Source organism: Chanos chanos, chromosome 9 (assembly GCF_902362185.1).
Source record: "Chanos chanos chromosome 9, fChaCha1.1, whole genome shotgun sequence".
NCBI classification, from domain to species: Eukaryota; Metazoa; Chordata; class Actinopteri; order Gonorynchiformes; family Chanidae; genus Chanos; species Chanos chanos.
The window spans coordinates 8,523,457-8,545,932 of record NC_044503.1 but is presented as its reverse complement, the minus strand read 5'-3'; the positions used below and the strand labels follow the sequence as shown (position 1 = coordinate 8,545,932).

Genomic DNA, 22,476 nt, shown 5'->3' with positions numbered 1-22,476 from the left:
ACCGGTTTGAATAGTTATGTTCGATAATATCGTGACCCGAATAGCGGAGATGTGCAAACAAAAGGCAGATAAAAATCCCCTGCTCAATAAATTGAGCCATTTATTTACTTGGAATATATCTGACATGTTCAAAAAATATCATGATACTGCTTACAGGAGATGGAAACAACAGATAATTAAAGTGTAGAATGAGTCTCCGTAGAGGTAGTGGTAATTGGTATGCTACGTACTAAATAATATGTTTTGCTAAATGTTTTGCTAAATAAAATAAATGCACTGATGTACCTCTGTTGGAGTACAGGAATGTGGGTAAACATCAGACACGGAGATAATATAACTATATGGTGTCTTGTGAGCTTCGAGGAAATCAGAGTACTTAGAAGAGAAGGGTGGGGACAAGGAAAGGAAGACTGACATTACTCTGGTGAGAGGAGATTTCCTGTCAAACAGCGAGAGGAAAAGATGTGGAAAATCAGTTTTCAGGAAAACTGAGGCCAGATACTCATTCATTATGCCACGTTTTGACAAGCACATGGAAACTGTGATATGGAAGTAAAGCACAGATTACATTTTCCCAATCACATTATTATTTTTCTTATTTTACTAATAATAAGTATTAATGTTGTTTTTGTTGTTTAAAATGCCAGATTCTTTTTAATTTGCTTAGTTTGCTAAAACATTTCGCCGTGCGCCTCTCAATATATGTTATCCAGTTGTTAAAAGTTTTTATAACGGATTAATATGAAATCATTAAGTAAACTAATGCTGTCACTCAAAACTACCAGAGGTTTATGGTTTCTGATGTTGCATCAGGCATGACCCACAGATACTGGATCTTCACAGTTACACCGATAAATATGGAGAATTGTCAACTTACTTCACATCTACTGAAGAGTTTTTTGTTTAAACTGACAAACATTTTAAAGAACAAGCAGTGTCATAACTTACATCAGCTTTTTCATGCCCGAGTTAACAGTCTTGGCGAATAATGAAAATGATTTCCATGGTACCGAACATGGACCATGACTAGGAATCCAAAGCCATACCTTCAGAGAACAAACCTTCCAGAAGACACTAGCACTTGGTTTCTGTTTGCTCTTAGGGTTAATATTTGCTGGGGGTTTTTGCATGTCTTTTTGAAACTGCTATGAGACATCTTAAGTTGCTTTAGAAAGCAGCATCACCTTGGTGTTCTTTACATTCTCAGTCTGTAAGATGAGGTCAATATTTACTCTGATGGCTTTTGCACTACAATGCCAATTACAAGAGTAGGCTAATGGATTTGGGTTACAGGAGGATGCCTTTTCCTGTATATGTTTGGTCACCCACTAATGAGAACATCATTGACTCAGTTTAAAAAAACAAACAAAAAAAAACCCTACTTCAAACTGCTTTTTCATTCACAAAGGAATGGACAACTCAAATTATAAATTTAAAATAAACTTTGTGATTTTATTGGGTTTTTTTTTACTTACTCTTACACATCATACAATCCTAAATTTGAAAAGAACAGCAAAAAAAAAAAAAGAAAAAAAAAAAAGATATCTGGTGGTGTCTCTGGGGGACTGGTGTGTGTCAAAGGAACTGGGTTTTGCTGGGTAGTTGTTGCTGGTCAGGTCCTTAACAAAAACGTAGAAGACACTTTGAGTAAGAATGAATACAATGAATAATTATACTGTCATCCATAACACGGTGCTTATAAACAGGTCACTGGTCACTTGAAGAGCAATGCCAAGTTTAGGAGTTGTTGGTTTGGGTCGATAAATTGATTAAAACTAAAGCAGCACAAGCGTAATGAACTGCGACAGATGGAAGGGTTTTACTCCACGTCTAGGACTAATCTGGAGACACCACCCATAAAGAGGGAGGCAATTCTAAGACTGCTGACATACAATTTACACTGACCCAAAAGAACGGAAGGCAGCATTTGAAGTGGATAACAGTGTCCCCCAGGGCTGGCTGCGTTTTTCTCCCTCTTCCTTAGACTCTGCGTGGCGGAGTCCACGGCTTAAAAAAAACAGGTTGATTACCGTGTCCCGGCAGGCTACATTCACGTCATTTGTGCGCACCTTTTTCCAAACAGCGAGGTCATCAGAGCATCATACATCCATAAATCATCAGGACAGTTCGTTGGACACACACAAACAGAACTGGCCGATTTGGAACGTGCCCCCCGCCTGTTCCCCCTTTCGCAGAGTCATCTGTTACGGTCTCCTGCGCCTCCACGCCAGGGGTCAAATCCCCTTTGAGGTGCGTACCACATCGGACGCAACAGAAACATGGGACTCACGGGTTTGACCGGGTTCTACTGGAACACAGCACTGTCATCTTACTGAGTGATAACTTCTGTCGTAGAAACACTTTTTCTTAGGGCAGGGACGAAAAAAATACATATGTATAACCCCTGCCACCTTTGTGTTCAACCTATTTAACAGTAAAGGGAAAGTGCGGAGTGAGTGACCGAGAAGGAAAAAGAGAAAGAGAGAGAGCGAGAGAGAGAGAGAGAAAGACAGTGCCTGAGTAGAACCTAAAGCCGGTGGATTCTGATCCCCCGTGAGAAGACTGGTGAGGGACTGGCTAAGATCAGGAACAGGCAGCCTTAGCGCGTGCACGCAAAGCCTTACAGCCACTCAGACCTGCCCTTCACTAAGTCTTTCTTTAATTGGTAATGCCACAGAGGATAACTCTCCAATCAGATACTCGTCTAAATTAAGTCCAGGTTAGTTCCTGTTTATATCACAAGGGTCATCGAGTTCAGATAGACAGCAAAGCTTTTAATCTTGTAACCACATATCATTTTTGTTGTGTGGTTCTTCATATTTATAGTAAATTAGTTGTAACAAAATCTAGATGAGAGAAGTCCTCTGTCGGATAAAATTGCAGGGTTGGAGTTTCAAAAAAAAAAAATTACAATTCCAAAAAGACGTGGGAGAAGAGTCCTCAAACAAAAGCCCTTTGAAAAGGAACGAGTAACTTTGGGGGGGTTTTTTTGTTGTTGTTGGGGTTTTTTTTTGCTTGGATCTGCTTGCCTACCATGTGGGTCAAAGAGAATGCACACATCAGGAGGAACAGTGAAGAACCTGGACATGATAACATTAAAGACAAATATAGCTTACCCCCCCCCCCCCCCCCCCCCCCCCCCCCCCCCAAAGCCCACCCCCTTGCCCCGCCCTGCCCCAGCCCTTTGACAAATTCAACCCATGTTTCAACACACAGACCTCACCTGCCAGTCAATTTAAAAGATGAAACATAAAAACGGCACTGAATCTCTTTTCCTTCTTATGGGTAGTTGACAATACACAAACACACACATATATATACTTTTTCTGACCTCTTCCTCCCCCAATGTATTATCTTGAGACATTCTACATTAGACTATATGAATAGTATTTACATTTGAAAACGCTGTAGAGTCCCGTTAATTTGGACATCGGTAAATCAGATTCCACTGATCCATGCGCTGGGTTAATGCGATACGTTATGCTTTACATTCTAGATCGATTCGATGGTTGCCGCCAATTGCAAGACTAACAGACTTAATCTGACCTATTATCTGCGCAGGCATGCAAGTCTTTATCTGTCTGGAAGTAGATGCATCTTCCTTGAGGACATCGTTAAAGCCCAGGATCTAACTGCAAGTGTTATGAAGAGTAAAAATCTTAAAATGAAGTTGTTTCACCCTAGAAGCAAATTGTGACATAGTTTGGTTATCATTCATTGGTCTGCTGGTGGTTATGAACAAGGAGATTAAATATCTCAGTTCGCTCAAAGCTCCAAGACTTCAAAAAAAAAAAAATGTAAAAAAAAAAGGAAAAAATAGGCAACATCCGTCAGGAACATCACTACTTCCAAGCACAGGCTGTGTGTGCCTTCCAATCTATTAAATGCCTGCTGACTTCATTAAGATTGCAGAAAGGATCCAATGGAAAAAAAAAAAAAATTTGAATAACTTCACATTTTTTTTGTGTTTGTGCTCAGAAACAAGGGGGGGAAAAAAGTCAATTTGTTGTGCTTTGATTCCTAAAACAAACAAACAAACAAACAATTGTTGTTTCCTGCCCAGCCTGTGTACATTTTCAGATATTAACAGGACTCTACTCTTCCAATCATCAGAACTTGTATTTTCAAATGGATACATAATCAGATGAAAACGTTTAAATATATTTGAAAGACTAAGGGAAAGAAAAAAAAAAAAAGAAAACCTTAAGATTTTTCTGACACATGCTTTCCAATCCTCCAGTACGAACCAACCAAATGATGATAAAAAATAAATAGAATGCAATCACACAATTCAAGCTAACTACAATATATTAATATAGATCTTCTGATGTCATACGCTCATTAAAACTGAAAGGAAAGGGGAAAAAAAAAAAAAACTCAATCACTCATTTATGCAAAGGCTTTCAACACCTTCCCTCCCCTACCGCCCTCCCCAAAACACCCCCCACCCCTACCCCACCCCCTCATCCCCCATTAACTATTCATGCACCCAACATTAGTATGATAAGTTATTATATCAAGAGAAGAAATTATGTAAATGCACAAGCTGGGAGTTGGACGTGTCACGGATAATTAATCAGAAAGAAAGCCAAAAAAAAAAAAACTACATAGGCCAGTGGGACAGGTTGGATATGGGCTTCTGTCAGGAAGTTTTTCAGTATGTAACGGTGACACACATGATCTTCTGTAGAAACTCCCGCGTTCAGCATTGTGAATATATATATATATATATATATATATATATATATATATATATACACATATCTCTAAACCAAGCAGCTGACGTCTCTTTTTTCACAGCCTCTTCCCGAAATCTCGTTTTTAACACGTATCAGGGATAATATAAAAATAAATTTAAAAGTCCAGAGAGGAGAAATGATAAAAGGTTATAATCTAAAATGTCCACCCTCCCCAAAAAAAAGCATACTAATGCCCACTGGCCCCTACGGGTCTCTCCCTGACTCTCACGTGAATGCAAACACACGCCGTATGCAATCGCAACATGTCTACGCAACTAGTCTTTCTCTCTCCAACACACACACACACACACACACACAACACAACACAACACACACACCGCCAGTCACGTGGGGAGAGAAAGGGAGATGCCGTTACAGGGAGAGGCTGGGCAGAAGCTGTACAACAACACCCCCACCCACCCACCCCACCCCACCCCACCCCCCCCTTCTTATCCTATCATGAATAAATGAAGCCATTTTTATATGGTGTTATTCAGCATCGCCATTGTTCCAAACTTTGCAGGTCAATCTTTTTTTTGTTGCTGTTGTCGCCGTCGCCGAGAAGGTCGTCCTAATCGATCCTCATAACTTCTGGATCTTCTCCGCCACCACGATGGGGTTCTCCTTACGGATGCGGGCCGCGGCGGCACCTCGGTAGTCGTAGGGACAGTCGTGTTTGTCAGAGTAACGGTGAATGGCGCAGAACAGGTTGCCACAGCGACAGTCAAAGCCTGGGGAGTCATATGGAGGAGGAGGAGGAAAGAAATGAGTATTTACATTTATAGTTTGTTTGTTTGTTTGGTTTTTTTAAGCAGTGAGCAAGACATCAAAAATGTGAGTACTGCATGGGTTCTTCAGATGTACTGGCGCACAGAATATGCGGTGGTGAAGCGAGAAAACCGAGAGGGAAGTTGAGAATCGGGCTGCAGTGAACTGAGAGAGGGCTAAAAACCAGCGGTGTAATGTGAAATGCTGCACAGACTTGCAGTATGCTGGAGCGCAGAACTCGGAACGCTGAAAACTACTTGTGAGCAACGGTGATCGACGCTGCGCGATGAACCCTTCCAAAAATGAACACAGGTGCAAATGCTTTGCACGAAATATTGCTGACTTTGAATTAAAGTGAATTAAATAAAAGTTCGTTCATTTGAAAGGTTGTCTAATGAGAGCAAATCAGCTTTCGGCTCAGTCTGTTACCATCGTATTACTTTGCAAAGGTTTCAAACAAGCCTGTTCTGCTAATTGCACAAACACATGAGACAACCGGAGGGCTGTACTACGAAGCGAGGTAAAGGTAACTTCTGGTTAAGTTAACTCAGAGTATGTAGGAAACCTCCTAATAGAAGAGACCTAAGGCTTTATTCTCCTAGCAAACCAAAGCCATGGGGCTCTTCTATTAGCAGGTTTACTACTTACTCTGAGTTAACCAGAAGTTACCTGGATAAGCCAGTTACCTTGCTTTTGAAGCATGGCCCTCTGATCTATCTAGAAGCCAAAAGAAATAAATAGAGCGATCTCTAGGTTGTTAATATTGTTGCGACTGAAGCGATCATTTCTATCTAGCCGCAGATGTTTGATAGGTACGGGGGATGGAGGTGAAAGAGAAGAATCAGCAGAGGGAGAGGGCAAAAAAAAAAAAGAACAGGACCTTGCATATTTGAACTTAATACAAAAATCCTCTGGCACGAAGATCCAAAAGCAAAATGAAAAAGCATCGCACTCAACAAAGACATCCAATAACCTTCTGAAACCTGCTATAAATAATGACAGCTCTCCGAAATATCTACTGAAGCATGCCAAGGTTCTAACTACCACCTTACCCGTAAGGCCAACTTTTTTCCTGCAAGTAAAACAGCGATTCTTCTTCTTGTTCTTGTCGGGGGTCTGATCTCCGTCAGACGAAGCCTGCGATGTCTCCCCAACGGGTCCTGGAACAAAAGACAAAACACACCCTGAGCAATAGGTATGCAACAGCTTATCAACTGACAGTTTTGATTCATGTCTATGGTTGTGATCTGTGTTTTATGTTTTTTAACTAAGAGTGCATATGGTTCCTGATGATTTATAGAAAGGGGCGGAGATGAGAAACAATAAATTAAGCTGGCATCAACCACCAGATAAAAAACACTTCACTTTAAAACGCAGGTAACAGTTCAAACAGTTTATAATTACCCAGTTGGGTCTTAGACTCTGATAGTTTGAAGTACACTGTTTACCATTTATCCTACAGTGGTTTTAAATTTTTTATGAAGCTAAACCACCGAAACAACAAAAAGGCCACAACAGATGTATAAACCACGGTTTTAGGACAAAACTCTGGCCTATTTTTCGTTCAATATCATCACCCGAACATTTTCACTTCAGTTTCATCCAAGAGATTACTAACTCATTCAGTTTCATTAAACAAGGGTACACATATTGACACCAGTCTAGACACAACAAGATGTACATTTTTGGGAAAAAAAAAAGAATAAATAAAAAATAAAGTGAAGGGAAATTTTGTAACATTAAATGAATGTATTAGTGCTGTGGTTGTTATGTGAACTCAGAGAGTACATGGAAAAATACAAAAGTGTCACCATTTGAAATGAGAACCACTCAATTCTTTCTGCATTTAACCATTGAGTACAAAGGCAATACAATACACAGTTCATGGAAACACAATAACAGCAATTACATCCCTGAGTCAGGCCTTCTCTGTATTCTGTGTGCATTTAAATGAAGACTGAAATTGGAGTAGCGATAAAAGCCAGATGATTAATCGGTGCGAATGAAGGATGTAATGACCGAACCAAAACGTACAAACAATTTAAACTACCACAAAACTCCATCGACTGGACTTCAGAGTATAACAATTTTATAATCCAACAAGTGAAGGGGATATTTGAAATGTGCTAGTGCTCAACTGACGGGTTTGGGTTGGTTTCGTTTTAAGAGCAGGAGCTGGAAAGGCAACAGAAAAAATGGACAGCAGGTCTAAAAGAATAGCTTTCCTTTGTACCGTTATCCTACGTTTGTAATGTATTCTATTAAATAAAAAAAAAATCTACTGTCCTGTTTAGATTGATCTGTATCCAACCAAACTGTTATTTTATATGGAACAGGAAGGAATTTCTAAAGTCCAGAAATACTTGGGAAGTGTAATAACAGCAGGGCATCGTATTTAAAAAAAAGAAAAAAAAAAGAAAAACCTCCCTGACAATACTTTTTTTTTTTTTTTTGATGACGATGTGGCCACAGAGAGAAGATAAAGACTAACCAGTTGATTTTGCCGATCCCTCTTCCTCTTCTTCCTCTACATCGTTTCTGTCTGACTCAGAGGCTCCAGCGTCCTGGGAAATGCTCATCGCCGTCATCTGCTGAGTTACTGGACTGGGCGAGCTGGAATCACAGCGTTGGACAGGGTCAAACATGAAGTGCTACGAAATAACCTCAAAATCCACTCCAGAAGCAGAGAGAAAGAAGGCTCTGCAATTATAAACTGACTTTCCTATATGTATTTAAATAAAGTGCTGGATTTTTTTTTGGGGGGGGGGGTGGGGGGGGGGGTGGGGGGGGGGGGGGGTTGGGCTGGGCTCCCTCTTACCTGGATGTTCGTTCTTCAGCCTGGGGGGAACCTTCCGTCGCAGGTACAGGAGCGCTCTCTACGGTTACAGACGAGCTTCCTGGAGACCCGACGGGCGACGTCGCAGCTGACAAGACAGCGGGACGAGCTTTATCGATCATGAGGCATTTGAGGTTGTCTGACATCACGCAAGAACTGTGAACTGCCTTTTTCTAGATCAACATGTCGTACGCATCATTTTCAGAGACCACTGACTGAGGTGTTTTGAGTTTATGAACTGACGTGTCACTCTCTTGCTGTTTAATGCCAGGACTGGCAGCCTTTTGCCACCAATACTCTCCAGCCCCTTTTAGCGGGCTCAGCGACCTACCAAAAGTCCTTCTCCCATCATCCTACCTTTCTCACCTGGGGGGCTGGCTCGCCCCCCTCCCTGTTGCCTCTGCAGGTGTTCCTTGTAGCAGACCGAGCACATGCCGTTGGTGCGGGGATTACCATAGAAACCGCAGCCCATAGTGCAAAGCATTGGCACCTGCGTCTGATTGGTCTCCTGAGCCATGCTCTCTGAGAAAGGGGGTAAGGGGGATGGGAGAGGACAATCCTGGAAATGGGGTTGAAGAGTTAGTCAATTGAATGATTACTCATTGACTATATTTATGATATATAGATCTATCTATATATATATATATATATATATGTATTTTATCAACAGTTAGCTAAAAGAGCTTGGAGTCCGGCATTGAAGCATGAGAGCTGTTCAGTATTACCCCTGTCACCAAAATCACAGGGAAAGCAAGCATATTTGACAGCAGCTGCTACACCAAAGGAAAAGTTCGAATCTATTTGGAAAACTTTCGGTTTGTATGTATTTTACTGAAAAACGAGACCGAGGTTTATTAAAATGCACTCTGCCAAGCTCAGTAAGCCGCTAAGGTGAAGTCCGTCTCTCAGGATTTTGATTACGAAGTAAGGTGCTCGCGTGTTTTGGACGACTGGCTGTTTAGCCACTCGCAAAGTAAATCCTATAAAGTAAACTATCTAAACAGTATAAGCTAGTTACTTGTGAGAGGTGATCGTTTCAACGAAATTACAACCAGTTTGACAATGAATTGTCGGCAACTTCAAATGCGATTCCATTACAAACTTAGTTGCTATGCAAACGTGATTCACTTGAGCTTATACAGTGAGGTTAGGTTACACTCCAAAGAGTGAGCTTTCTCGCATTGGTAGTCAAACATTGTCAACCGACTCTTCAAACGATCGGTTCGTGAAAGTGGGGCGGGGGGCTTTAAAAACTATTCGTCTACCGTTGGGGCACCCTGCGACACCATTTACAGCCACAAACTGTGTTGATCATGACTATCGAAGGCCTGACACATAGGCAGAGATGAAAGCGCTCGGGGTTATTCGTAAATGGAACTGACAGTTTTCAATTAAGAATGGTCATGCACACGAAAACAAAAGTGTTGTTCTCCAGCATAAAGTCGAACACAAAGGAACGTTTTTAAAATAAATGTAGACAAGTACATACAGAGCGATTGTTGACCAACTATCTACGGTGTCACCATATCGCCGCATTGCAAGTTAAAGGCACTCATAAACCTTTCGTGCGGGCCAGCGAACTTTGTCACCAGGACCGAAACAACGACTGTGAAAATGGCAAAACAAAGAGATCGGGGGACAACTTGTAAAAGCCATTAAGCTGTACAGAAACAACTAGCTTTTTATATCTAACGAACCAGTTAATCAGCCAGTTTTACGAAAACAAGGAGCTGGTTGAAGACAGCCACACCAATACCCCCACCTCCCCCTCCAGGTTTGTCCGCAATTCACAAAAACATTTCGTCTTTGACCCGACTATCAGGACAAGTAGCTAGCAATCAAACCACCTTAAACGACGACTAATAATCAAAAAACCAAAACATTATATTCCAAACAATGTCATTTCCACCAAATATGGCTTTTACCTTCGGACGGGTGTATCAAACGATGACTTCGTATTCGAACAAGTCATTAACAAGTGAGATATGACGATTTGCCACCGTTAGCTCACTAGCAAGGTTAGCCAACAATAGCAACATACAGCGAATTAGCAACCTAGCTTTGCGTGATGGAACGCACAGAACAAATTGTTCTACGTTTACTCAGCTCGAACAATCAGATTTTCTACAATTTCTACCGTCAAATATCTTTACCTGTATTGCGAGGTGATGAGGGAAATGAGCGACCTTGATATCCAGAAATATACTGATAGTCGGTTCCTTCTTTGCGCGCGGCCTTCCTACCAGCGCTAGCACCCGTCATTCGAAACAAGAACCGTGACGTCAGCCACAAAGCAACAATCCATTCTTTCTGTTACCATCTAAAACAAATCGTCACAAATTATTTTGTTGACAGAACCACAGGGAAAAAAATACCCACGGAATAACTGTGAAGTATGGACACCATATCAAATACTGACAAACAATTAAATGAAGCCCCTTTTATATTACTTGCAACATTGTTTACCCCTGGATGGTAATGTCTCTCATTTCTTTTGAAAATTTTCTTTTTACCCCTCACAAATGTTGCGGACTCTCGAAATAAATTGAATGTTGGACGAAGGCACAGTATGGCACTACGTGGACGTTGTCTTTACCTATCCGCTTTTTAAATTGTTGTATAACGAATTTTATAATACGGTAATTCATTTTGTTTGCTTCAGTTCTCAGTTTGTTCTGGAGATTTTCAGTTGTGTTCACCGTGATCAGCTGACACTCTTTCACCAGGTACATCGTCACTATGTGATCACTAATGCTGACATGAAAACTTTTTCGACCCTAAGCAAAAGGAAAGGTTAAAAATAAAACGAGGGATCCTTCTGTTTTAATACCTAAATACTATATACTGTGTCCACTGATGCACACCAACTCCCTGGTGTTGGAAGCACAGAAGTTTATAAAATGAATAATATTCCAATATTCCGTACGTGTTTTTATGAACATTTTCAGCACATGAAAACACATAAAAGTCCAGACAACATATTTCATTTCAATATGTTACTCGTTTTATTAAATTAGCCACAGAAGAAACACAGAAGTGGCTGTAAGCAATATAAAGAGAAACCACTGGGCAGATGTTTGTTACAAATGCAAGGCTCATTTTAGAATAAATATTATAATATATTTTCCTAACCATGACGTAAAATGTCTACTGTAGCATACACTTCAAAGAAATTTATAGCAATAACATTTTCAATGTTCATTAAAAGCAGCTGTACCATAAACTAGAGTTGTAATATTTTTTCAATACTGTAATTAATAGAAGTAATACTCTTTCATATAAAGGCATAGAGAGAGCCTTGACTTTATTTGTCTATAATTAAGAACTCACAAGTGCTTTGTTTGCACTACACTGCCGTTAAACTACGCAGCATTATAATACATCCGCGCTCTCTCGTTATTCCAGATGGGATTCAAAAACACATTAAGGCAGACCACTGTCTTTCTTCAGCTGTGGGTCGGTGGATCATTCTGTTCTCCACTCTGCTCTTTTTCTGTGATCTGCGGTGCAAAAGGCCCTACCAGCCAATTTAAAGGCGTGTTATTAAGAAGATACTCCATGACCCCATCTAGAGACTGTCGAACCTGTGAACATGACAGATATTTGAGGCGGGCGGGGGGGGGGGGGGGGGGGTTATCAAAAAGTATACTCAAAAATGATGTACACATACCAAATTTAAATAGTATGACACTTTTACACAAAGGAAAATGCAAATGGTTAAGAACAGGTCAGGAGTACAATAGATGCAATAACACAGAAGAAAATATAAAAACACATAAAGATAATTGAAATAACAACATGCGATTATAAAGAGTGGGCTCTCAGACATACGACTGTACCTGCGTCAGCTGTTGCCGACTCTGCTCCAGGAGATGGGGTGGGAGTGTGCTGGTGTTTCCCAGCGATGAGTGCAGCTCCTCGGCTGCCCGGCGAGCGTTGTGTAGCTGTTCCTGTACAGCCCCTGGGAGACCCTGAGCGCTGGACACAACACCAGAACACGCTGACTTCAGCTGTTCACTCAGACCACGAACCATGGACAGGGTCCGCCACTCCAACTGCTACCAGTGGAAACACACACAGACACACAGACACAAACAGTGACCAGTTTGAACTCTGCATGGTTTTGGAGCTCGTTAATAGGATTACATTTTAGGAAGAGGATATCACATTTGAAGCACCTCACATTACAAAATAAAATTATGAATCATCCACCTAACGAAACAGCAAGACGAGCATCTCTCTTAATGATCGAATCAAAGCAAAACTATATCAAAGAATGAAATGCACACAGACAATAACTCTATAGAATAAATTGATAGTGGGGGCAAAAAAGAAACACGATGCTGAAAAATCAATCTAACATCCCTACCTGTCCTTGGTCTTGAGTACCATCCACCTCTGCCTGCTCTGTGACCTGACCCTCTTTATTTTGGGGTTGTCTTTCCTTCCACTCCTTCCAGCGCTGGAGGAGCAGTTCTGGAGCCCCACTGATTTGCTGGTTGGCGCTGGCCAAGGCGGAACGGGCGCTCTCCAGCAGGTCTAGAGAGCTGGTGATCTGGGTCACTGCGGCGTGTGTGGCGTCCCTTGCGTTACGAGCTCTGACTAGGGACTGCTCAAGCGCGCGCTCCCGCACCTTGGCGGATAAATTTCCCAGACGGACGAAATAGCTCGGGGGAGAACTTGTCACCGCTCCGCTGTCTGCGTCCGGTACAGGTTCTGCCACAGCAGCTGTGTAGGAACCAGAAATCACCATAGCAATATAGACACCACAGCTTTAGATGTTTTATGCATAATTATAAAAAAAAATGACTGGGTAAAATACATAAGTATATAAGTGACTCAGGTTGACATTCAAAATATAAGTCACTGATGGAGTTATGGGTGCTTGGTCTCTGAACTTATAGTGTAAACTTCTCTCACTTACCCAACTCCTTCTCACTGATGGGCAGATTTTGGTCCACCCAGTCCTCTGAACGACTGAGAGCCATGTTCACCCCGCTGCTAACCATGTGACCCATGCGCGTGTCCATAACGGTGTTAATGCCGCTGCTTACAACCGCACGTGTCTTCTCCACACCTCCCATTACAGCTCCCATCACGGCCTCCTTAGCTCCTGTCACAGTCTGGTACACCATTCCCACGGTGTCTGACACCAGCTAACGGGAGATAGCGAAGATGAGTCATATCTAAACGATCTGAGATAAACTGTAGCTCTACATGGCCATAATAAATGATGGCAGAGATACTGGGCACAGTAATAGGTTGTTACATAAACAGCAGGAGGTCATAATTTCATAATCTGTCAAAGTCCTGAAGATTTACGGTGAAATTCTACTCAAGGACAGAGTAAATTCCACTTGGCCCGAGTATGAGTGTTTGGCCTCACCTTGTCTGCCGGCTGCTGCAGGACCGGAAGTTTCTGCTCCATCTTGTCCAGCCCCATCATGGCGTACTCGTTCACCATGGCAACTGAGGAAAATCAACAGTAATTCCTCGTAAAACGACTAAAGGTTTTTAACAGACAGACAAGAGCAGTGGAATGATACATACTCTGTGGCTCTAACTTGTCCAGCAGAGGTTTGGAGCCCGTACTGGCAACTCCGCCCAAAGTGCGGACCCCGCTCTCCGCAACGTCCATGACCCCACGCAGAAGAGGCACATTGTCCTTAGTGCTGCTGTATGCATTTGAGACCATCTCACAGGCTGAGCTCACCAGGGGCAGGTTCCCTACACGAGTCACTACGCTCTGAAAACATACACGAAAATACGACAGTTTTGATCCTCAAAATGCTTTCATTCAAACTTTCAAAAACTGTTCTGTGGCGAATTGACCTCATGAGCTAAAAAAAAACACATGGTATTCCTTTTCATTTTACGACTGTCCAAAAATGGTATGTTACAGGATATTTGGAAGGGAGAAGATTAGGTCAACCCGGGATAAAGCGTCTTTCACCTGTGCCTCCGGTGCAGACTGCGGTTCATGGGCAGTCAGAGAAGCTGTCTGTGTTATTGGCTCTTCAACCTTTGCGTTATCAGCCATTCTTGATTTGAGATCCTGGCGAGACAGGTGGCACAAAAGCAAAGTGAATGAGTCTATTGTACAAATTTTAAGCCCACTGATCTAAGAGTTTTAATACAAGTCCGGTTTATTGAGAGTGGTTAAGCCAGCCAACTGGAAGAATAGTTCAACCTCATATGGTTCTTGGTCTTAATGTTCTAAGTTCCATGTGAAACTGGTTAAATATGAGTCAACTGTGAAGTTTCAGAAAAGTGCCCAGAGGCAAGAAACGTGTTATGGTATGGCACATGCGACCTAGCTAATGCAGTGCTTTTCAAATCCTGTCTTAGGAAGCCACTGGACGGCATTTCCAACATAGCCTGGCGTTAACGCTTATCTGACACTTTCTCAAGGGAATGTGGATTAGCAGACTAAAGTGTATCAGTTTTGACAGGAATGAGGTACAGTAAAGAACTGTCCAGTTCTGGCCACAAAGAATTTAAAAACCACTGAGCTAACTTGTCTTTAAATAACCTAAATTGGCAACTTAAACGATTCTTTAAATACAATGTGTATTTAAAGTGACGTAAGGCAATTAAAATAGGTCACTAGAACTTTCTGACTAAGCTTTTCACAACACCATGTGAGTTCAGGGAGACAGACTGGCAGAAGAAGTCAGTTATGAATGATACCCATATGACATTACGAGCAAAGTCTATCTGATAATGGGAAAGAAATATAGATACCAGAACGTATAGATATCTTTTATGGACAACTCATTCCTAACTAGGGCACATCCATCTGGGGGACATGTAGGATAGTCCAAACACAGAAAAAAAATGATAACAAATGGAATATGTAAAACAACAAGTTTCACACTTTCATATTCACCGTAGTGATGATAACAGAACTGGATACAATTGCTACAAATTAGGAAGTGCCACAACATGTTTCTGTGAGATTACACTGTATTTGTTTTTTTCATTCATTTGTATTAACTTGGCTCCTTCACGTTTCCATTATCTGCCATTCTTGATATCAGATTCTCTAAACAGTTTAAACAACAGAACAATTAATCCTTTGCATAAATCTTTAGCTCATTTGAGTAATGCTGTCAATAACACTTCGGTGCTGCAGTGGTAGCCCCCTGAGTAACCCCCCCCCCCCCCCAAGAGTTTCCTGACCTTAGATAACACTAAAGGCTTGCATAGCGTAGCCTTGTCTACACAAACCATCGACTTGAACTCTTCATTCACATCAAGCCATCAAGCGAGCAAAACTTCCAGAAAAATAGATGATTCATACGAAAACGTTTGTGCAACAAGTCACATCCTCTGAGAGCGAGAGGTATGTGTGGATATTTGTTACAGAAACTCGTGAATTCTAACCGTGTGGAAAATATTCTACCATTTTCCGAAGTATTGTAGCCTACCATTCATATGTCACGTATTTATTTCTTTGTGTGTTTGTTCACGCTTTGAAAAAAAATCTTCTAAAAAAAACCCAATCCCGACTGAGCATACTATCGTGCCTCACTGAGCGCTGACAAGCAATTTGAAGTCTAACAGAAAATGAGAAAAGTTTTAAACTCATATTCTCCTTTGAGCCTTTCACAGCCAGCGCTGCGCTTGAACCAATACCAGTCAACTTTCCCCTAGTTTCAGAGGATTTTCTTTGTTGCGACACAGACTGAATCGAGTGTGTTAGTCACTATACCCTAAAGAATGAACTGGAAATTGTGGCGACAGAGGGATGTCCGCTTCGTTATTACAAGTATGTGCTTACTGTGATACTTCCATTATTGTAAACAAACTTAACTATATTTTACAGTAAATCCTGAACGGGTTACGTGCGTGTTACTGGATAATTATGTGTCAGCTCCCAAGCCAGTTTCTGCAAATGGCCATTACAGTATGTTTGAATATTTAAAACGAAACTGTTAAGCAGCACAATTCTTTACGATACCGTGCCTTGTTGGTTGGTCAACAGAACAGCCAACAAACCGCATTGTAGCAGAGAAGGTTAACGACACAGAGATCACGTTGCTTTCCATCGACAATTTTCCATTAAAACCGTTTGGCCTATGGGACTGACCTGTCAATTTCAGTTCCGTTGTCCTCCGCTGACCTGCGTAAAGAAAGTAATGCTACCCGACAATGCAGAAACTCAGTCTAGTCACAACTTGTCAAGGTCTAAGGGTAGGCGGGGCTCATGGAGGAAAACCAATCACTGTGTTATGAACGGGGTTATTGTGTTGAGTGAATTGCGACTGATACAGTTGGAGTTGTACGAAATAATTTCAAAATCATTTCGCAACCTTTAGGCCTAGTGTTGATGAGTAACACTATGCTGTCACCAAGGATGAACTTTCTCATACTTGTGTCTAACATACAGAGTATCGAATTAAAGACGATAAATCAGTACATGATTACATTATTCGCCCATCTGTGTGCAATTAATGTGATGACCGTAGACGGAAAGTCAGAAGGGTTTTCTTTGCATGGATCGCGTATCCGTCTGTGTCAATTAAGGGGTTTTGTTGTCTCTACTCATTTAAAGTGATCGGTGTTGTTTCCTTTCAAGTATTTCAAAGTTTTATTTAAAGCATTACCAAAAGCAAGCTTTTAAAGAAGAGTCGTTAAAGGCTTAAGAAATCATGATTTACCTCAGAAGTTACACTTTCAGCGGGTATGCCCTGTGATCATTCATACATTTTTTTCGTCAGCGTTTGGTCCTTAAGAGACGATGAAATTTAAGCTTTCATAACTATTGGGAAACGACTGTGGACATCGAAATCTTGTTCGCAAAGGCTATGACTTAACATAAACCGCTTCCTACTTGCTCATCTGACAGCTCTACAGAGACTTCACGGAGCCATACGACGCCGAGAAGCAATATTAAATTTCACCACAAGGTGGAAGCCTTCTACCGTGCTCTTAGCCCTGCTAGACTCTTTCCCTTCATAAAGAGCAACTGGACAACTTAAAGCTGGCAGTCATTTCAGTAGAAACGTAAGGATTTTACAAGAATGACTCAGCATTCACAGTATTGCCACTAGTTCAGAGTTTCTCCTTTTAATTCATGAAGTAAAATTTAATTATAAAAGAACATTTCCATGACGGATAATGATAATAATTTATTTGTTGACTTCTGAATGTAGAGAATTCTTTGGCAGTGAACAAATATTCAGCATAAAGAAATGAGAACATTTACAAGTGCTCTGCCATTGGTCATTTAATGCTAGGTTCGAGTGTCAGTGAGATGGAGTGTTTGTTTAAAGAACTGAAATGTTACAGAGTTAATTGGGAGAGCTACACACAGCGAGGAATACAAATATGGCACATATCACACCACTGAAAGCACAACAGAACCAACAAAGGAAAGAGATCTGGAACCAATGTGGGGGGAAAAAAAAAGAGTTGGCAGCTAGCCGGAGTACGTTGAAGTGCAGACAGGGAGATTAGGAATACGGATTTAACAGATTAGATTCAACATAAATGTGAATGCACTCCTAAGAACAGTTTTAGTGTTTTTTTTTTTTCTTTTTTTTTGGTGAGAGGCCATGTGCAAGTTATTAGTTGAAATGCTTGAAGATTGAATCTGTGGTGTGTGTGTGTGTGTGTGTGTGTACAGTGCACTGAATCATTGGAACGATACCTCTACTGTCACACATTCTTTAGCTTCACAGCATTACACGAGTACACGAGTTCGAACTTTGTTTCAGTTAACAAAGAGAGAGAGTAAATTAACATTTCTCATCTTTCTTTCACACCAAATGGACATTTCTTTTGCTTTGTGTTACAAAACATAATATATATATATAAAACAACAACAAAGACATATGTCATTCATATTTGTGCCAATGCAAACACGAGAAGAAAAAGGAGATTATAATAGTGCATCAGTTGTTTGTTCAGTACACACTATCAGACTCTGTCGGCCCACTAGAAAGTGCAACTGAACTGTACGACTAAACAGTGGGGTTGACAGCTCCGTCCAGGTTTCAAAGGAGAAACCCATCCTATTTGTGTGACTATATCCAACAGATGCCACAAAGAAACAATAATCCAAAGGCAAAGAAATACTATGAACTTGTTAAAACCAAGTAGGAACCAATCAGAATACATTATCTGTCATGCATTCATCAAGCAGCTCACAATATAGGGAGGCAGCTATAGAACTGAAACCTTTAAAATGGATATTATTGAGCATGCAAAACTTGGTAGCACTAATTTTATTTTAGCCTTAGCCTCATTCAGAGTATTGGTATTATTTTCATGTTCCGGAACCCCTGAGACTCAATGACATCATCCATTCTAAAGGTTTCATTCTAAGCCTGCTGTCCACATTTGTCCACATAGTGCACACTGGGACATAAAAAGACACAGAGATAATGACAATAACATCATAGCTCCTAGAGCTCCTTTCCAATACTGTTCTATCATCATCATCATTAATAAAGGCAACAGGACTGAAAAGTCTCTTTTCTTCCTTTTCCTCTCACACTCTTTCTGCTGATTCATAGCTCAAGTGGGAAAGAAAGGCATTTATGAAAAGCAGAATACTGATAGCGAGCAGGAGTCCATCCCGCATGTGTGCAAAATTTTTGGCCACGAAGAGGGGTACGCAGGGACGCCCCAACATCTGCGGCTTCTAATCCACTCTCCACAGGGCGAGGACAGGGCACAGGGATGGGATGGGAAAGCAAAGCCCGTTAACAGAGACAAGGGGCTGGTGGGAGACTAGGGGTGTCAATCATTCCAGAAGGAGGCGGGGCCATTGTCTGTAAACCCTGCCCACATTTTTTGCTACTTCATTCTGCTCTGAGCTGCCTCAGGCAGAGTTAATCTGGTCCTGGCACAAAGCCTTTCCCCTTTCAACGCCATCGTCCTCCGTAGCCTCTTTTTAGCCTCTCCCACCCCTCGTTTTGGAGGGGGCTGGGGGGGGGGGGTAGGAGGGTGTCACAGGGTGACTTTGCTGAGTCTGAGGGACAGGCTGGTGCGGTGGGGGGTCCGAGGGAGCGTGGAGCTGCAGCGACTACGTAGCTGCACCGGTCGCCCCGCGGAACCGCGCAAACGCAGCAGAAAGTCAAAGTTGGCCGAGGTGCTCATGGCGTAAAAGACGTTGGCGTTGTCTGGAATCACCAGCTCTGAAGAGAAAAGCAAAAAAGAAAGAGAAAAGGGGAAAAGAGGGAGAAGAGACAGAAGGACACACACACACACACACACACAGGGTAGAAGAGACATGAGAATGTGATTACAGTGTCACCATAACAAGCAAGCACCTAGTCAAAACACATGAAGGACTGTCCTTATCTAGTCCATATTAATAGAGTGAAGTATTTTGAAGTCAAAGGGGTTTTTCTTTATATAGGCAGGACACAGTTTGAAGAACATACCTCTCTCATCAGAGATCACTTGTACTAATTCATAATTATCAGCCTGTTCCTCATCCAGGTTGTGTTTGGCAATGGCTCTGGAGATGACAGCTGGTGTTTTGTCTTGACTCGTGAGCTGGGGAAAAGAACAAGCGCTTATTACAACGGGAACAGACTTCCCAAGAACTCCTCGCACACTTTCTAAGGACTAGGCAAATGACCGTCTATTTGCAACCGACAATTAAATGCAAATGTACGCTATCTGAATTGGTTTCTCTCGTTTGCATGGCGGCAAAGCCCAGCAAAAGCACCAGGACGCCAACTCACCAAAATACTTTTGTAAAGGTTTCCGTTGCCCTGCTCCAGGCTGACTCTGATGATGCAGGCATCCTGAGCTTGCGTGTTGTACGCGGGGGGGAGACTGGGAGAAGTGGGGGACATGGGAGTTAGGGAGACCGAGCGACGGTGAGTGCAAGGAGGACCGGACAAGATAGGAGAAGCCAGGGAGAGAGGAGCACTGGCTGACGAAGAATTTGTGTCCACTGAGTGCAGAGAGTTACAAGAGGAGGACTCCGAGAGCTAAAAATAAAACAGACAGGAGTTAGCACAGGCTCCGACCCTCGGGAGTACCGACTTGTCTTTCGACAACGACGCGATTATTACCTGTTGGTGTGCCTTTTTCTGGTGAGTGTCTGGAGTGTGCGTAGGGGTCAGGCCCTCGACGTCCGAGGGGCTGGAGTCAGAGGAAGACACGCTGACAGAGTCCATGCTCTCCCCTGAACTGCCAGTAGGGGGCGACCTGGGTGTTTCTCTCACCGGGGACCCTGTGGTTGAAGTATCAGTTCCCAAGAAAAGTCTAAAGGCAGAAGAGAGGAAAAGGTCAAAATACATCAAACACACAACAAACAAAAGCTCTCAATACAACACTGCACACAGTATATTATTTCACTCCCCATACTGGAAGTACATTGGTAAATATGGTTATGTATAATTCCTTTTTTATGAAAATAAACGAGTGAGTGGAAAGCGTAGCTCTACTCACAGACTGAGCCTTTTCACCATGCTCTTGCGGGGTTTGGGGGAGGTCGGACTGCTGTCTCCCAAACCTTCAATCTCACAGGACAGAGTATAACTGCAAAAACACAGGCCACCATGAGCTCAGGATACATCAACAGTCTATTTACGCTATTCCCTATCAGGAAGAGTTAAAGGAATACACAATGATATAGGAAGAAGAAAAAAAAAAGGAATGGGGAGCACATGACGGAGTGATAGAGTTGTGTACCTCTCTTCCTCTGAGAGCTGTGGCTGACACTTAAACCAGCGTAGGAAGCCTGGGTCAGCGGTCAAACAGTAACTGTTGCATGCAGACTGCAGCAACTTAATCTGAGCAATGACCTCAAACTCCTACAGAGAAACAGAGAGAGACAGAGAGAGAGAGAGTCACACACACACAGATAGAAGGAAAGATGTTATCATAAGTCAGGTTTTTACAGTTGGTTTTTTTTTTTTTTTTTTACATCAGTAAAGTTCTGAGGCTACAGAAAGACTCCACCCTGCTCAGACAAAAGTTTAATCAGTTAAATGTTTCAAAGAAGATTTAAGGGATATATTTTGTTTGGTGGGAACTACAGCGTAAAGAAAGCTCCTTTGCTGTTTGCCTCTGGCATCAGCAAGATCACACAAGCCAAATCCGAATTCTCACGTTCTAAAAGCTCTCTGGGAAAACTCGCCGTCTCGTTCTAGTGTGACCGTTTTAAGGTGAACAGAGTGTTTTCTTTCCTCTCTCTCTTTACAGTGGGAAAATAAAACAAAACAACAAAAAAAAAACATTTACCCTTCTTCTCTTCTCAAAGTTAATAAGGCCACCCTGAAAGAAAAAAGAAAAAGAAAAAACAAAAGGGAAAAAAAAGAGTGAACATTGAGCACTCACTCTGCGGTGTATTCAGCTATCACAAAAAAACGACCACAAAATAAGATAACACAAATTTCACAGCAACTGTGGAAGCGTTAAGTCAACAGCATTAACATAAAGGTGTATAAATTCTCTATTCATCTTCAGTTTAGTCTCTGTTATGTAAGACACGGCGTCAAGAAAAGCAGAGCCACTAACGTAGAGAGGTCTCACCTCCACGAAGTCGGGCAGCGCCGTGTCCAGCATGGTTAAGTCCGTCAGGAACGTGCCTAGATACGGTATCGTTCCCTGCATGGCGCCCTGGACAACAAAGACAAGCGATCTCGTTTTTAGCGTGTTTTTTTTTGTTTGTTTGTTTTTTTGAAATCTTAAATCCTTATCTTTCTTCTCCTTCCTTTCACCCCCCCGTCGTCCTTTATTTTTTTTTTCCATCCCTTGTTCACATCCCTCTGTCTCTCCCTCTCTCTGATTCCTAAAGTAAAACAGGTTTTTTGACTTTTTTTTTTTTTTTTTTGCAGACTCACCATCTCTTTCTGCAGCTGAAGTCTTTTTTGCGAACGTTTCTGGTGTTCCTTGGCACAGCTCTCCAGACTGGCGAATTTTGAGGTGCCCTCCTGAGGAGAAGAGGAAAAGTCAAGCTCGCCGGTCAGACAGAGCAGCGCAGTGGCAAAAAAAGTAGCGTGATGACGCACGGGAGATCGTGTGGATCCACACACGTCAGAATCGAATACCTTCATAAGCAGCTCTCGGCTGGTCAGGTAGTTGTTATGATCAGAAAAAATGTCCGACAGCTCCTCGAATATCTGCATACTGTCTCTGGAGAGTACAAAGGAAAAGAGAGAT

The 22,476-nt window shown here is 42.0% G+C and overlaps 3 protein-coding genes across 5 annotated transcripts in view; all 3 read right to left on the bottom strand.

The window, feature by feature from the left end:
* Window positions 1-5,186: 5,186 nt before the first annotated feature.
* Window positions 5,187-10,623, bottom strand: zgc:77486 (AN1-type zinc finger protein 5). 2 transcript variants are annotated; one of them, XM_030784047.1, is made up of 6 exons: window positions 10,497-10,623; window positions 8,701-8,902; window positions 8,326-8,431; window positions 7,999-8,120; window positions 6,560-6,667; window positions 5,187-5,470 (listed from the first exon to the last, which is right to left on the bottom strand). In XM_030784047.1, the coding sequence occupies exons 2-6, from the start codon at window positions 8,858-8,860 to the stop codon at window positions 5,322-5,324; spliced, it is 645 nt and encodes a 214-aa protein (XP_030639907.1). In that variant the 5' UTR covers window positions 8,861-8,902; window positions 10,497-10,623; the 3' UTR covers window positions 5,187-5,321. The 2 variants fall into 2 exon arrangements, with proteins under 2 accessions (XP_030639907.1, XP_030639908.1); XM_030784048.1 differs by lacking the exon at window positions 10,497-10,623 and adding an exon at window positions 10,269-10,348.
* Window positions 10,624-11,350: 727 nt separating this feature from the next.
* On the bottom strand, window positions 11,351-16,481 carry plin3 (perilipin 3). 2 transcript variants are annotated; one of them, XM_030784120.1, is made up of 8 exons: window positions 16,436-16,481; window positions 14,297-14,398; window positions 13,894-14,089; window positions 13,730-13,812; window positions 13,268-13,499; window positions 12,713-13,071; window positions 12,183-12,401; window positions 11,351-11,927 (listed from the first exon to the last, which is right to left on the bottom strand). In XM_030784120.1, exons 2-8 carry the CDS (start codon window positions 14,381-14,383, stop codon window positions 11,790-11,792), a joined length of 1,314 nt encoding a protein of 437 aa, XP_030639980.1. In that variant the 5' UTR covers window positions 14,384-14,398; window positions 16,436-16,481; the 3' UTR covers window positions 11,351-11,789. The 2 variants fall into 2 exon arrangements, with proteins under 2 accessions (XP_030639980.1, XP_030639981.1); XM_030784121.1 differs by having other exon boundaries at window positions 12,183-12,398.
* A 2,821-nt stretch (window positions 16,482-19,302) lies between these two features.
* rgl1 (ral guanine nucleotide dissociation stimulator-like 1) overlaps window positions 19,303-22,476 on the bottom strand; it is a 17,657-nt gene continuing 14,483 nt past the window's right edge. Inside the window, exons 9-18 of the mRNA XM_030784402.1 lie at window positions 22,365-22,449; window positions 22,158-22,247; window positions 21,847-21,933; window positions 21,556-21,588; window positions 21,004-21,125; window positions 20,761-20,850; window positions 20,394-20,574; window positions 20,046-20,297; window positions 19,740-19,854; window positions 19,303-19,490 (exon numbers count right to left, since the gene is read on the bottom strand). Coding sequence (XP_030640262.1) covers window positions 19,303-19,490; window positions 19,740-19,854; window positions 20,046-20,297; window positions 20,394-20,574; window positions 20,761-20,850; window positions 21,004-21,125; window positions 21,556-21,588; window positions 21,847-21,933; window positions 22,158-22,247; window positions 22,365-22,449 — 1,243 coding nt within the window. The remainder of the gene's footprint in view (window positions 19,491-19,739; window positions 19,855-20,045; window positions 20,298-20,393; window positions 20,575-20,760; window positions 20,851-21,003; window positions 21,126-21,555; window positions 21,589-21,846; window positions 21,934-22,157; window positions 22,248-22,364; window positions 22,450-22,476) is intronic.

What these genes read in the sequence shown, in the direction of transcription:
- zgc:77486 (XM_030784047.1), bottom strand. Translation starts at nt 8,860, where the DNA reads ATGGCTCAGGAGACCAATCAGACGCAGGTGCCAATGCTTTGCACTATG. An exon ending in CAGCCCCCCAGGTGAGAAAG is followed by an intron (nt 8,432 to 8,700) that starts GTAGGATGATGG and finishes CTGTCTTGTCAG; the next exon opens with CTGCGACGTCGCCCGTCGGG. An exon ending in GGGATCGGCAAAATCAACTG is followed by an intron (nt 6,668 to 7,998) that starts GTTAGTCTTTAT and finishes CTTTTGTTCCAG; the next exon opens with GACCCGTTGGGGAGACATCG.
- plin3 (XM_030784120.1), bottom strand. Translation starts at nt 14,383, where the DNA reads ATGGCTGATAACGCAAAGGTTGAAGAGCCAATAACACAGACAGCTTCT. An exon ending in TGCAGCAGCCGGCAGACAAG is followed by an intron (nt 13,500 to 13,729) that starts GTGAGGCCAAAC and finishes ATCTCCCGTTAG; the next exon opens with CTGGTGTCAGACACCGTGGG. An exon ending in GTACTCAAGACCAAGGACAG is followed by an intron (nt 12,402 to 12,712) that starts GTAGGGATGTTA and finishes TTCCACTGGTAG; the next exon opens with CAGTTGGAGTGGCGGACCCT.